Source organism: Leiobunum rupestre, chromosome 2 (assembly GCF_980474605.1).
Source record: "Leiobunum rupestre chromosome 2, qqLeiRupe1.1.hap1, whole genome shotgun sequence".
NCBI lineage: Eukaryota > Metazoa > Arthropoda > Arachnida > Opiliones > Sclerosomatidae > Leiobunum > Leiobunum rupestre.
The window spans coordinates 54,083,808-54,099,295 of NC_143385.1; the positions used below are offsets into that span (position 1 = coordinate 54,083,808).

Below are 15,488 nucleotides of genomic sequence, written 5' to 3' on the forward strand. Positions count from 1 at the left end.
TCCACTGGGTTCTCTAATTTTTTCGGTGATTTTCCACTGGGTTCTTCAATTATTTCCACTGATTTATCTAATTCTTCAATTATTGAGATTTCCCATAAGTACCTAAAATATGTACTTTTGATTACATTACATTTCACATTAAAAAACCCTCGTTAATCAATTTTAATTTTTTATATATCTTATATTATATATGTGTATTGAATATTATTATTTATCTAAATTTGCACCTTCTCAACTACCTAAAATTCCATCGTCTCAACCATCTAAAATTGCACCAACTCAACCATCCTCATCTAAATTTGCCCCCTCTCAACTACCTAAAATGGCACCGTCTCAACTATCTAAAATTTCACCAAGTCTACAATTTACACTTGCACCAACCCCACTATCTAAAATTTGCACAAACTTTACGATTCGCAATTGCACCAAATCTACCATCTAAAATTTCCACCAACTTCACCGTTTAAAATTGCACCAACTCTACGATTTACAATTGCACCAACTCTACTATTTACAATTGCACCAACTCTACCATCTAAAATTTGCACAAACTCTACTATTTGCAATTGCACCAACTACGATTTACAATTGCACCAACTACAATTTACAATTGCACCAACTACGATTTACAATTGCACCAACTCTACAATTTACAATTGCACAAACTCTACCATCTAAAATTTGCACAAACTCTACTATTTGCAATTGCACCAACTCTACCATCTAAAATTTCCACCAACTTCACCATTTAAAATTGCACCAACTCTACCATCTAAAATTTCCACCAACTTCACCATTTAAAATTGCACCAACTCTACCATCTAAAATTTCCACCAACTTCACCATTTAAAATTGCACCAACTCTACGATTTACAATTGCACCAACTCTACTATTTACAATTGCACCAACTCTACCATCTAAAATTTGCACAAACTCTACTATTTGCAATTGCACCAACTACGATTTACAATTGCACCAACTACGATTTAAAATTGCACCAACTACGATTTACAATTGCACCAACTCTACTATTTACAATTGCACCAACTCTACAATTTACAATTGCACAAACTCTACCATCTAAAATTTGCACAAACTCTACTATTTGCAATTGCACCAACTACGATTTACAATTGCACCAACTACGATTTACAATTGCACCAACTACGATTTACAATTGCACCAACTCTACTATTTACAATTGCACCAACTCTACAATTTACAATTGCACAAACTCTACCATCTAAAATTTGCACAAACTCTACTATTTGCAATTGCACCAACTACGATTTACAATTGCACCAACTACGATTTACAATTGCACCAACTACGATTTACAATTGCACCAACTCTACTATTTACAATTGCACCAACTCTACAATTTACAATTGCACAAACTCTACCATCTAAAATTTGCACAAACTCTACTATTTGCAATTGCACCAACTACGATTTACAATTGCACCAACTACGATTTACAATTGCACCAACTACGATTTACAATTGCACCAACTCTACTATTTACAATTGCACCAACTCTACAATTTACAATTGCACAAACTCTACCATCTAAAATTTGCACAAACTCTACTATTTGCAATTGCACCAACTACGATTTACAATTGCACCAACTACGATTTACAATTGCACCAACTACGATTTACAATTGCACCAACTCTACTATTTACAATTGCACCAACTCTACAATTTACAATTGCACAAACTCTACAATTTACAATTGCACAAACTCTACCATCTAAAATTTGCACAAACTCTACTATTTGCAATTGCACCAACTACGATTTACAATTGCACCAACTACGATTTACAATTGCACCAACTACGATTTACAATTGCACCAACTCTACTATTTACAATTGCACCAACTCTACAATTTACAATTGCACAAACTCTACCATCTAAAATTTGCACAAACTCTACTATTTGCAATTGCACCAACTACGATTTACAATTGCACCAACTACGATTTACAATTGCACCAACTACGATTTACAATTGCACCAACTCTACTATTTACAATTGCACCAACTCTACAATTTACAATTGCACAAACTCTACCATCTAAAATTTGCACAAACTCTACTATTTGCAATTGCACCAACTACGATTTACAATTGCACCAACTACGATTTACAATTGCACCAACTCTACTATTTACAATTGCACCAACTCTACAATTTACAATTGCACAAACTCTACCATCTAAAATTTGCACAAACTCTACTATTTGCAATTGCACCAACTACGATTTACAATTGCACCAACTACGATTTACAATTGCACCAACTACGATTTACAATTGCACCCACTCTACTATTTACAATTGCACCAACTCTACAATTTACAATTGCACAAACTCTACCATCTAAAATTTGCACAAACTCTACTATTTGCAATTGCACCAACTACGATTTACAATTGCACCAACTACGATTTACAATTGCACCAACTACGATTTACAATTGCACCAACTCTACTATTTACAATTGCACCAACTCTACAATTTACAATTGCACAAACTCTACCATCTAAAATTTGCACAAACTCTACTATTTGCAATTGCACCAACTACGATTTACAATTGCACCAACTACGATTTACAATTGCACCAACTACGACTTACAATTGCACCAACTCTACTATTTACAATTGCACCAACTCTACAATTTACAATTGCACAAACTCTACCATCTAAAATTTGCACAAACTCTACTATTTGCAATTGCACCAACTCTACCATCTAAAATTTCCACGAACTTCACCATTTAAAATTGCACCAACTCTACCATCTAAAATTTCCACCAACTCTACCATCTAAAATTAGAAAAATCAATCATCTTTGACCGAAGTGGACTGAAAAACTGTTAAGTCACTTTGAACATTTTGGTTTCACTACTCAGAAGTCCATTTGCAATATTTGCTATTTTGAGAAAAGCCATCGCTCTAATTTGATGGAACAATTTGCGTAAAATAGTACAAGGCTATTTGGCACTACAATAATAGTAATAGCAGATAAGTTGATGCGTTAATTTTGGAAACCCTAATTAATTTAATGCGAAATTAAATAGGCCACTTTTATCAGTATTGTGCACAGTTGCTACATTGAAGCTTGAGAGTACAAGTACATTACCTCCAAGACGGTGCGTTTGACCTAATTAACACTAAGACAATTAAATTCCACTTAGGGTTAGTTGACCTTAAAGTCACGCTCTTTAACATATTTACGTCCGCGTTAACTTCAGTGTCAAGTTACGCGGACAAATTCCTCCCTCGTTCTGAATACGGTTTAAAATACGCGGTTAAACAAACTTTACTTGGCAGTACGTCCAAGGTTGGCGACACGCTCAAATTTACAAAGTAAATAATGCATTGATTAGCTTCGTAGTCGCTGTGAAGTTAGGCTGTAATCGGCCTGAATTCTTATCGATATGAGAACCGTTTCACTTTGCAGTAGATATAAGCCTAGGTTGAGGTTAGATTTCATTCGGGTTTTTACATTAAATAGCCTTGTGTGCGGTGTTAAGTTATGTTGGCGATCCCGGGCATTTTTAGCCTTCTTTTAGTTAAAAAAAATAGGAATTTTTTTGGCACTTGTACATTGTCGGCTTCAAGGCGCCTTGTTGTGTCAATTATTAGTTTACAGCGAAATTTAGCCTTCTTCGAACGAAAATTACTGACTACCGCGGTTGATAATTTAACGTTACCTCTACGTTGATGTCAGTCTCAATATTCAGCGATAATTATACGATAGTTTTCGTAGAATTGCTAGGTATGATTGGTACTTGCATGCTATTTCTACGTGAATGACAGTTTCATTTGTCTGTGGTGATAATACATAATGTTCAACCGGTGATTCTAACCGCGCTAACAAGTTAAATAAATGTGTAAGCCTTTAATCGGTGTATTTTTATTAATTTACTCGGTAGTGAGGTAGATGCGGGGAACGTGTTCTTCGAATGTCAGCTCGTATTGACCGTGTGTTTGTTTTACTTTTTGAGTGTGTAAAACAATATTTGTTGAAACATTCTGAAGCTGGATTCCTAATTGTTTTGGGAGCTCGAATGTCGGCGACTGCCTGGGCTATTTTTAAAACGGATTAAATTTAATTTGCAGCGCGTGCCTTGGCTTACATTAAAAATTAATTTGCTAATTTTCTCGATGGCGGATTTCAATTGGAAAACTTTAAAATCAACATTTACTGAATGGCATTAAATATTTATTTGGCAAAGGAAACTGTGCTGGCATCTGCAATGAAGCAAAGCCCATTTCGGGGGTGGTTACTAAGACAAACACAAACACAAGTTACAAATAAATTTATAAAAAATATCAGTACAATTTCAAATTTTAAGAAAATATTTCCATAAAAACAAAAACAGATTACCAAATAATTTTTATAAAGAATAATTTATAGGTTATAAATTTTTAGTTTATTTTTAAATAATATTTCTTAGTTTTTTTTTGGAAATAATAATTTATAAATTATTTATTTTAAATAATAATTAATAATTTAATTATTTATAAATAATAATTAATAATTTAATTATTTATAAATAATAATTAATAATTTAATTATTTATAAATAATAATTAATAATTTAATTATTTATAAATAATAATTAATAATTTAATTATTTATAAATAATAATTAATAATTTAATTATTTATAAATAATAATTAATAATTTAATTATTTATAAATAATAATTAATAATTTAATTATTTATAAATAATAATTAATAATTTAATTATTTATAAATAATAATTTACTTATTTATCAATAATAATTTACTTATTTATCAATAATAATTTACTTATTTATCAATAATAATTTACTTATTTATCAATAATAATTTACTTATTTATCAATAATAATTTACTTATTTATAAATAATAATTTACTTATTTATAAATAATAATTTACTTATATATAAATAATAATTTACTTATATATAAATAATAATTTACTTATTTATAAATAATAATTTACTTATTTATAAATAATAATTAATAATTTACTTATTTGTAAATAATAATAATTTCTTTATTTATTTATAAATAATAATTATTAATTTACTTATTTGTAAATAATAATAATTTATTTATTTATTTATAAATAATAATTATTAATTTACTTATTTATAAATTATAATTAAATTTTTAATATATTTAATAATAATAATAAGGGGTAGGTTGTAGGAGTATAGCAATAATGCTATAATATTATGTAAAAATATTATATTGTATTATTATTAAAGAATAAAAACATTTAGAGAAACATTTTCTTTTAAGTCTAAAACGACTATTTTAAAAGCATTACCTCATTACATTCAAATGAGATTTTAAGAAACAGATGATTAATATTACTGAGACCCAGATAACCAAACGAATGCAAAGATTTGCAGGAACCACAAAAGTTCAATTGAAAACATTTTCTTGGGTTTATTAATTAATCAAAATGGACAAACATCCCGAAGTGGCGCAGCCTCGGTTCCCGGAATTTCTTTTCACTTGATTATTCGATCTCTTCGATCTCAAAACAAAACAATCTAATTTGGACAGGCGGGAGCCGATAGCAGCGCCATTAATTTCAGCGGCGACGATTCCGAGAAACCATGGCTCTATTTTATTAGTTACCTAATACTACCACCAAGGGCGGGAATAATGCTGAATCAATAGTATAAATAGTGGCTTATCCTTGATTTAGCGGTACTATCAAGTTACTAGTGGAGTTTTATTATCTTTTATTGGATTATCGATGATGCAATTTTGGAAGAGATTGTTGTGAGGAACTACACTCGAAATCGACTTCACCCGCTACCACAGTCGAAAGCCGAATCACCCTCGTATTAACGCGCTTTGGTCTCACGTAACGTGGATTTCTCAGTATGGGTTTATCAATCCGGATTTTCCCATTCTGTGTTCTTACGTCACTGGAAGACCTTCAGTCATCCTTGGCTTATCTGACAATTTTTAAATACTCTTACTTTGGTTGTACCGGTAAAGGCGGGAATAATTATGCAAAATTAAATTTTTATGCAAAATTTGGAAAAAATTCAAGTAATGAATTTATTAAAATAATTTATGTTGTAAAATAAGTCGAAAATGAACAGTAAATTGCTTTAAATATTGATAGCGCAATCTGGTGGTATTGTTATGTATTAAAATTAGTTTTTAGATCCTGTTTCAAAATAAATGTTAGTCTTATTAGTTTTAAAAATGATTATTGAACTTAGAAGTAATAAAAACTTAAAATGCATTTAAAAAAATTATTTTCATAATATTTGTTGCGAAACATTGCAAAAATGTACAGGAATTTATGTATTTTTTACAAAATATAATTTATATAATGTAATGTTTTGTAAGGTAATGTAATGTAATGTAACGTAATAATATATTATAATAACTTATAATGCATATATGATTCAATAAAATTATTATTGAACTTTGAAATAAGGAAAACTTAAACTGCATTTTAAAAATTTATTTTTCATAATTTTGGTTGAAAAACATTGCAAAAATATACAGAAATTTCTGTACTTTTTTTACAAAATATAATTTATATAATGTAATGCAATTCAATACAATGTAATATGTAACGTAATGTAACTTAATCTAATGTAATGTAATGTAACGTAATGTAACGTAACGTAACGTAATGAAATGTAGTGTAATGAAATTTAAGGTAATATAACATCTTAAAATATAATATTATGTGATGTAATGTAACTTAATGTAATGCAACTTAATGTAATGCAACTTAATGTAATGTAACTTAATGTAATTAATGTAATGTAATGTAACGTAACGTAATGAAATGAAATGTAATGTAATGTATTTTAAGGTAATAAAACATCTTAAAATATAATGTAATGTTATGTAATATAATGTAATGCAATGTAATAAAATGTAATAAAATGTAATATAACGTAATATAACGTAATATAACGTAATATAACGTAATATAACGTAATATAACGTAATATAACGTAATATAATGTAATGCAATGTAATGCAATGTAATATAATGTAATGTAATGTAATGTATATAGTATAATATCGTATAATATATTTTTTTGTATATATAATAATATAGCCATAATTTATTCCATCCCCATTATTCTACGCCCTAAAATTACTGCGAATAAAGACAGCTGCAGTTTAGATCGTATTGAAGAGTTAGTTTGACCTTCAACGGTGAAAAAACATATTGCGTGTCAATCGCAGTTGTTAGTACTTTTATCTCGTACGTGCCTTTACGTTCAGTAGCATGTAGAATACAAACATCTGTTCATTCGCTTTCCCTTTCATTTGGCGCGATTTACCGTTATCTGGTAGTGTTGTCAAACTCTGGAAACCGGCTCCCTCGCATTCAGATAAAGCGTTAAAAGCTACGGTCTAAAACACGTCGTCGCGTTCAATACTCGTTCTGAGCCATTTCCGAAATAAATATCGCTGAATTTCGTTAATTGCTCCGTTATTATTCTTAAATGATTATTTATATTTTAAACGGACACTTACAAATTTAGTAACCTATATTATAAATGGGTTTAATTTAAATTAATTGTACGTAAATTAAATTATTTCAAGTTTTTGCGTAGTCGCGATGCGTTTTGTAGATTCAGCGGTAGACAACGAATACTAGTGAACTAGAAAGTTTAAGCATACTTACCTGGCGTCGAAATCCAATTTGATCTGCTAGGAATTGTTTCTGGGAAGAGACCCTTCCATTGCACCTCGGTTGGGTTGACTCCCACCACTTTCGCAAACTGCGATAGATGGGGCGTGTAATTTTTGTTAGCGGGGTTCTGCGTACGCGCTAAACCCCTCCTTTACAAATCAAAAGTAAACATATAACCTTAAATATACAAAGACCGAATCGCGCTGTAGAATAATATTTTGGAAATGTACGCCATCTTGGAATTAAATTCCATTAAATTATATATTAAATACCATTAAAATGCGGAAAACATCTGTACCCAAAATTTAGGTTTAAAACTGTAGAATTATATAGAGAGACTGATTTTTGTCATGGTAGTATAATTTGAAGTGAAATAACTTGATTACGGAATACTCATGAGTTTTAAAACACATTTAATATTTAATAATAAAATTAAACATCTATAGTGTCGTTGCCGCTATAGATGTTTAATTTTAATTTTATTATTAAATATTAAATGTGTTTTAAAACTCATGGGTTATTTCACTTCAAATGTAGAATTATATCTTCAAACTGTCCACCATCTTGGAATAGAAAATCATTAAATATAAACACTTATTAAATAGACATTTCTACATATATTCAAAATTAAATCTTCAACTGACCGCCATCTTGGAACAGAAAATTTGCTCAATCTTTTGACAAAATGAAGACGGTATATATTTTATTTTGTTTACGTTCGCCATGTTGTGGACTTGGAAAATAGTCTTATTAGAATGTTTTGATTGTGAAATGGCGGAATTTCTTTCAATGGATGGATTGGCTGATTCAAATCATTATTAAAATCAAGTGATTTAAAAAAAATTTCATTGATTTAAATCACACAACGTATTTCAATGGAGGAATAAAAATTGGTAAAAAAATGATTTTTAAAAATTAGAATTCGTAGAAAATCTGAGCAAACTAAAATATTAATTAAATTTAATTAGGATTTCATTTTATTCAAGATTAGCTAAATGATAAAAAAATAAAATATCTGTTAATAATACAGGAAAAGAGTAATTAATTATGTAAAATCGAAAAAATACTATAAAAATTAAAAAAATCAAAAACTGCCATCCTTGAAAATTATACATTGGTTTTTTAATTCGAAAATCAAGCGCATCGTATATTTATATTTAATCCGCCAATTTTAGTGCAATATGACGGCCATTTTACTTACGTATACTTTGAAATTATTTTTCATGAAAATGTCGTAAGATGGGGTTAGATTAATTTTGTTAAATAGGTATTAATTTAAAATAGGTTCAAGGCCCATTTCCAATTTAGACACTTAACTGTTTTTTAAAAATTATTTCAAATAGGTGTTTTAAATCACGTTTTCTCCATCGTTCTTAATATTTATAGTGCTTTATAGATTCTGTTTTAGTATTATATATTAATAATAATAATCAGCTAAGCTAATACCCAAGGTGACTTGTAAAGCCAATTAGTTTTTACCAGTGGCCGGCTTATAATGCGTAGCCAACAGCTAACTACACTTACTATTACTATTAACCTCGGAAAGGATAAAACCCCTTTAACCCGTGGGGACTGGGCAGAAAATTAACAGCTTCAAGAACTCTCATTTTATAATGAGATTAATTCTTACTCTACTCGGCTTAGAGACAATTTATTTGAGCGTTAATCTCTCAATACAGCGTTATTCTGAGTGCTTCGTAACCCGATCTGGTGGTAGAAAACTTTACTAAATATTCAAAGGGATTCCCATTAGTAGAAATGCAACATCCAACCGCAACAATTTGTTGGATTATTTCCGCAACAAACCACTAAGCAGCGCCGAAAATGTCAAAGGTAGCGGTCAGTATTGGCCCCCTGGGGCCGGTAGACAAAAATACTAAAAGTTACAATTTCTTGATAAAATAAATGTACAAATTATAAATTCGCGTGATTGCGGAATTCCACGGTAAACTAATATATTCTCGAAAATTTAATAATTTAAATACAGTTTTCAGATAAATTTATTCCCATAATTCCGTGTAACGCTAGTAGCCAAATTTGGTAGCTAGTACTGCTTAACGAGTAATTCACCTCAATTCGGAGAATATTTAAACGAAATATTACTAGCCGTCTCCCAAAAGTGCCAAACTCACAACGAAATCAACGAAAGCATAATTTAATTTCCTGGAACTGACGCCTTCCCCCCTTTGCTTCCTCCCCCGCCCGCCCCTACACTCGCCGATGAGCTTCCCCGCAAAGCCCGCGATGTTCCCCAGAGATATATCTCGTCGTTTTCGGGAAAAAAATATTCGCTTTGGAAACTCCGTAAATTTAATGAAGCTTTCGGCGTTTTTGAGGCCGGCTAGCTATGATGTATTTTTTCCAGGAACTCGGTTCGTGGGGTTCGTCTCGAATTCTAGGGCTCGTCCTGGCGACCCGCCCTGAGCAGCGCACCCTCCCTGGCCGATAATCGCCGCTTCTCTGTAGTACAAATTCTTCTTACAATACGATCCCCGGAAATGGTGACGTTAGGAGCTGGCTTATGGCATTTGTTTGTTGGTCTGTCAGTATGTACGGTTGTTTTTTTATCATAAGTATATAAAATATCGCGAGATAAGTATTCATCTTTATTTTAAATTAAAAATAATCACACCACTGTAACACAATAAGACGTTTATTTAAAATAAACTCCGTTTTGCGTAACAGTGGTTTGATTATTTTTAATTTAGTTTTATGCACAAGTTAGTCAGTAAATAGTTTAACATCTTTATTTTGATAATTTTATACGTTTGAAACACGTGCCTTATCTAATTCCCCCATACTTTTTAAAATTAATTCTGGAAATGTACTTAGTGGAAGTATGAACTAAATCTAAAAAGCATATTCTAAACAGCGCTAACGATAAGTTTTTAACGTAATTAGCGACAATTTCGTCTTACGACGAAAGTAATTGTCTAAGATTTGGGTCGGCGACGGCGTTTCGCTAAAATCATCGGCGGCGTTGATGTTTTTCAGCGGCGGCGCCAGCGGCAAAATTGCATCCCCCCCTTTTGGAAATTTGGAAAAAAAAAATCAAAAATATTTCTGATAGATCAAAATTTATCGACGGCGCGCCAAAAAGTAAATGGCGGTGGTACGGCGCCAGAGAAAATATCGGCGACAGCGGCGTTGGATCGGCGGCGCTAGCCTCAAAATATGGCGGCTTAAATTGAGGTGTAAATATAAAAATTACCTATGAATAAGTTACTCCCATTATCCGAATTGCCGCCTCCTTTAGTAGACCGTAGCCTACCCTTCTCCGATTATTCGACTTTCCGTTGCTACGCGTTTTGAAATATTTAATGTTTAGGCTTAGTTTAGATTTTCGGTGTAATTGACGGATTTTGAAATGACGTTTTAGCGCGCGACACTACATGTCTTGGGCACACAGCCTTCTTTGAGTGCTTTTTTGACCATAACATGTAGATAGAGGTCGGCAGTCGATTAATTTTTATCCATGAATAAAATAAGCTCTTCTATTTTTAAATAATATTTATTTAAATAACCAATAGTTGAATAAAAATTGTAAAAGATTTAAATAATCGAAAGTGAATAAGCCTATTATTTAAATAAAACAAAAAATTATTTAAATAAATACCACTTTTATTCAAATAAATACCACTTTTATTCAAATAAATACCACTTTTATTCAAATAAATACTTGGTTGCGTAAAAAAACATAATTAAATAAGTTAAAATGATATTCTTTTGACCAACGTTTTTTAAATATATCGGAAAATTTTTGGATAATGAATAAACAATTCCGAACACTACATGTAGAGGTATTTTAACGCGCAAAATGAATTTTAAAAGTCGTCAATAGTCGTGAGCCAGATTTAATACTGATGAGTCCCAAATAGGACGAAACCGGTCTACCGTTGGAATTTATGGCTATTTTATTTAATTTGATTTAGTTTGTCATTCTAAGATCTATTTGGTCCCAGTTTCACGTCTTTATGTTTGCTCGAAGACCTATCGGTACGAGCTCTTTGTAAGTTTTTAGATTTCTTCCAATTTATTTAGGGTTTATCTTTTTTTTTCCTTTTTCATTATGGACTATTCTACTTATTCGCGTATTTAATCACTCGTAGCCTACTTAGCCCCTGGTGACGCCCAGGGCCCGATGCAGACCTCGTGGGGCCCTAGGTTTAAGCTAGTTTTTGTGCCCCCTTTCAGTGGCGAACGAGACGCTCCCGCTATTTATTATTGACAAATGGATGTAAAATACAATTTTAAAGGATATTATTTAAAGTTAATTAAGTTGCTTATATGTTGTTGTTTAAAGCGGATATAAATAAAAATATAACAATAGGATTATCAAGTGTGTAAAGTAGTAATCTTTAAAAGTTGTTTAGTTTTTATGTACTTTTTATCGTGATTTTCTGAATTTTTGTATTTTTTGTACTTTGTTAAAATAATGTAAGGCTTACAAGTCACATTGTTGACTTAGCGCAAAATAAATTTGATTTGAATTTGAATGTAGACTTTGCGGATATTTTAGTGAAGTTGATAAACGATTGCTTTACATGGTATCGAAAAATGTAGACGAATTTACTAAAATTACTCCCCCTTTTAGGCCCAAATCTAGTCGGCCTATTGGGTAATCCGGCCCTGGTGGCGCCTATGCTAACCATATTCGTTTTAAAAAAACATTGGGAAGGTCCCACTCTAGCGCTCTCTCCTCGACGCGGCGGCTTGATTTCAGGAAAGTGACTTCCGGACGCAGATGGCGAGAGAAGCTGAGTCTCCCCTCTTCCGCGCACGCGCAGCTCGGGCCCGCGCCTGGCCTCCCACTCTCGAAGGCCCGTTTTCGCTAAAAGCGAGCTCCCGTTCGTTCTCGCTTCCAAAACAGATCCGCACTTCGCACAGAGCACGTCGCGTTTTTCGCCACGTTTTCTGAATAAATTCTTTCACTTGTTGAGCGCGAGTATCGAGATATTCAACGCGCGATTTTGGACAATCACTAATTGTCGATATTCAACTTGGGATTTAAACCCGCGTTTCACCGTGACGTATTGGATTGTACGTTGAACTATTTTACCTTCTTGTGGACAAATTAATTTTCCAAAATGACTCAGTTACCGACCATCAAATTATTGGTTCTTGGAAGCAAAAATGTTGGAAAATCAGGTATGTTTTCAATTATATTGTTCAATTTCTACGTCTCAATTCAAACTATTTTTATATTTCGTATTTACCTAGATCCTAGAGCTCTGTTAGACAAAATATTAAGTTACTTAATAGTTTTAATGCGTTAAATTTATCATAATATTGAGATGTGGTTTAATGAAATAAAGATGGTTTGAATTTAGACCATGTTGGCTTTTAAATTGTCACTCGTTTGTTGAAAGATTTTATTTAATATAGTACAAATAAAGAAATGATATCAAATTTTATAAATAAAAAATAAGATTTAATTCTACAATATTATCTCCAAAACAACCATTCTTTATAAAAAATTAAATCCCTTTATCTACGGGGGAAACATAGGACCAAATAATGATAATAATAGAAAAATAAATCAGTAGAAAATTTATTACATTTGAAATAAGCGAAACTGGAAATATATCGTGACTAGTCGAAACCACACCTAACAAAGTTTAATTTCAATCGTTTTTCAAAGTCAGAACTTTACCAAATGTAAGTTTTTCGATTTCACCTTGTAAACCTTTCTAAGCTAGACAAACCCCACAGGTACAAGTACTAATATGCCCTTAATTACAGAAACTTCGTAGTTTGTAAAGTCTCAACATAATTCCTGAGGCCTGTCGAAAAAACCAGTTTAAATTTTATAATTTATATTTACGAGTTTTTAATAATGTTCTCTTGTCTAGTTCCAATGTCGACCTACAAATTTTAGGACAGTGAAAGTTTTTGACTCTATATGGACATTTTAACGTGGCTTCCTTATTACTTTTCAAAAATTTAATTATTTAAAACACGTGAATCTGATTATGTGTTTTATAATTGTATGGGATATTTCTCCGTCTAATTATGTTAATCGTATTTCGACCAGCTTTAATTGCGTAATTTAATGTTTCGTAATGTTACAGCGTTAATTACGTGATATTAGTTTTGCGTAGGTGAAATTAATTAAATTTAATTGTTCCTTAATAACACGTTTTGATTTTTTAGGATAATTATATTAGAGTTTTACAATAATTTATGAACCAATAAAAACATTATTTAACTCACGAAAAATGCAAGGAACGAATCAAGAATTTAATTTAATTTCAAAACTCTTAATTAACTTTTATTATTTAAATATAATAAATTCCTAATAGTATTAATTGAGTAAAATGTGTATAAAATATTTCAATTATATTTAGGGAAGACAATGCATCGCGTTAACTTAAGAAATCAAAATTAATTAGTAAAATTTTACTTCAATTATTTTTCAATATTAAAATTCCAATAATAAGGAAATTAATTAAAGTTATAAAATTATTAAACCATATTTAACTAAATTTGACTAATTATAACTACTACAATTGTTATATAACATAATAAATAATTAATTAATCATACTGAAATTAAAGTATGTTTACTTTATTAAAACATTTCTCACCAATCTCATAAGATAATAAATTAATTAAAATTAATTATTATTATAATTAAATATATAATTAAATATAATATAATAAAATGATATAATAATAAAATACAATATTAATAATTAAATTACAATAAAATAATTGTAATTAAACTATAATTCAATAATTTTAATTGAACTATAATACAAGAATTGTAATTAAACTATTATTCAATAATTTTAATTAAACTAATACAATAATTGCAATTAAAATATAATATTTAAACAGACACATTATATTAGTAATTTAATTAAAATAATTTTATTTCCAATCATCGCCAATTTTCCAAATACTCGAAATCAGAAAACCCAACGCTCCCATCCAAAACAACACCACAATTTACGCAACGACCAAGCTTAGCAATACTCGAAACAAAAGGCTTTGTAACCATATTTAGCTTTCAAAACATTGTCGCCATTCCACGGCTCGACAAGGGGACGTCACAAATTATATATATTAGCAGTAAGAAAGAAAAAATCTATTTGGCGTCGAGGAAAAAAAATCTGGCGTCTTGGCGGGCTCGTCGGTTTTAGAAGCGCGCACGTGTTTTTTGCAGAAGTCGTCGTCAACAGCGACTGGCCCCACGTTGTCGCCAAAGTCATTTCGTTTTCTCAGGCTCTGAGGGGACATTTCTTTCCTCCATCTAGCGGGGATGGTGAGGTCCATGGGAGTTTCGTACAGGACTCGGGTGTAATTAGGATATCTTCAATCCTTTTATTGTCAAGTGTCTTGACCCCGTAAGGAGTCAAAACGTCGGCCGCCATAATCACCGCCATCAGTGGCGCCAGCCATTCGAGCCTATGTGGCCACCAAATTGTCCATTTGAAGGATTTAGTGGGCATTTTTTTAAGAGTTTGTTATGGTTTGTAAAGTGAAGAGTTTAAAGGGATAGCTATAGAGTAATATCGGCGTGACGTATGTCGACGTCACCCATGCTTTTTCCTATAGATAAAAAACTCAAAATGGCGGCCATAGCCCAAAGCTACAGAGCGATACTACTCTATTGGTTTAAAGGGAATATGCATTTCTGACACCAGGTTTAACAAAACCTAGATATGATGGCGCTAGTTACGTGAAAAACAAAAATCGTATTAGTAGCCGAATTTTTAGATATAGTTCATATTCCCTTTAAACTCAAGCGAAACAACATATTAGTCCAACTTCATCGAGCGAAACAGT

The 15,488-nt window shown here is 31.2% G+C and overlaps 1 protein-coding gene and 1 non-coding gene across 3 annotated transcripts in view; both read left to right on the plus strand.

Annotated features, from left to right (window-relative positions):
- The first annotated feature begins 7,681 nt into the window (after positions 1–7,681).
- LOC149958409 (U1 spliceosomal RNA) lies at positions 7,682–7,846 on the plus strand. Its single transcript, XR_016479610.1, has one exon. It is a non-coding gene; the product is annotated as a U1 spliceosomal RNA (small nuclear RNA).
- Positions 7,847–12,581: 4,735 nt separating this feature from the next.
- The window catches only part of LOC149958410 (ras-related and estrogen-regulated growth inhibitor-like protein), a 319,784-nt gene continuing 316,877 nt past the window's right edge, over positions 12,582–15,488 (plus strand). For both annotated transcript variants that reach the window (XR_016478285.1, XM_090164954.1), the window contains exon 1: positions 12,582–12,846. Coding sequence is in view for 1 of the 2 variants with exons in the window: in XM_090164954.1 (XP_090021080.1) it covers positions 12,786–12,846 (61 nt within the window). In the remaining variant the exon portion in view is untranslated. The remainder of the gene's footprint in view (positions 12,847–15,488) is intronic.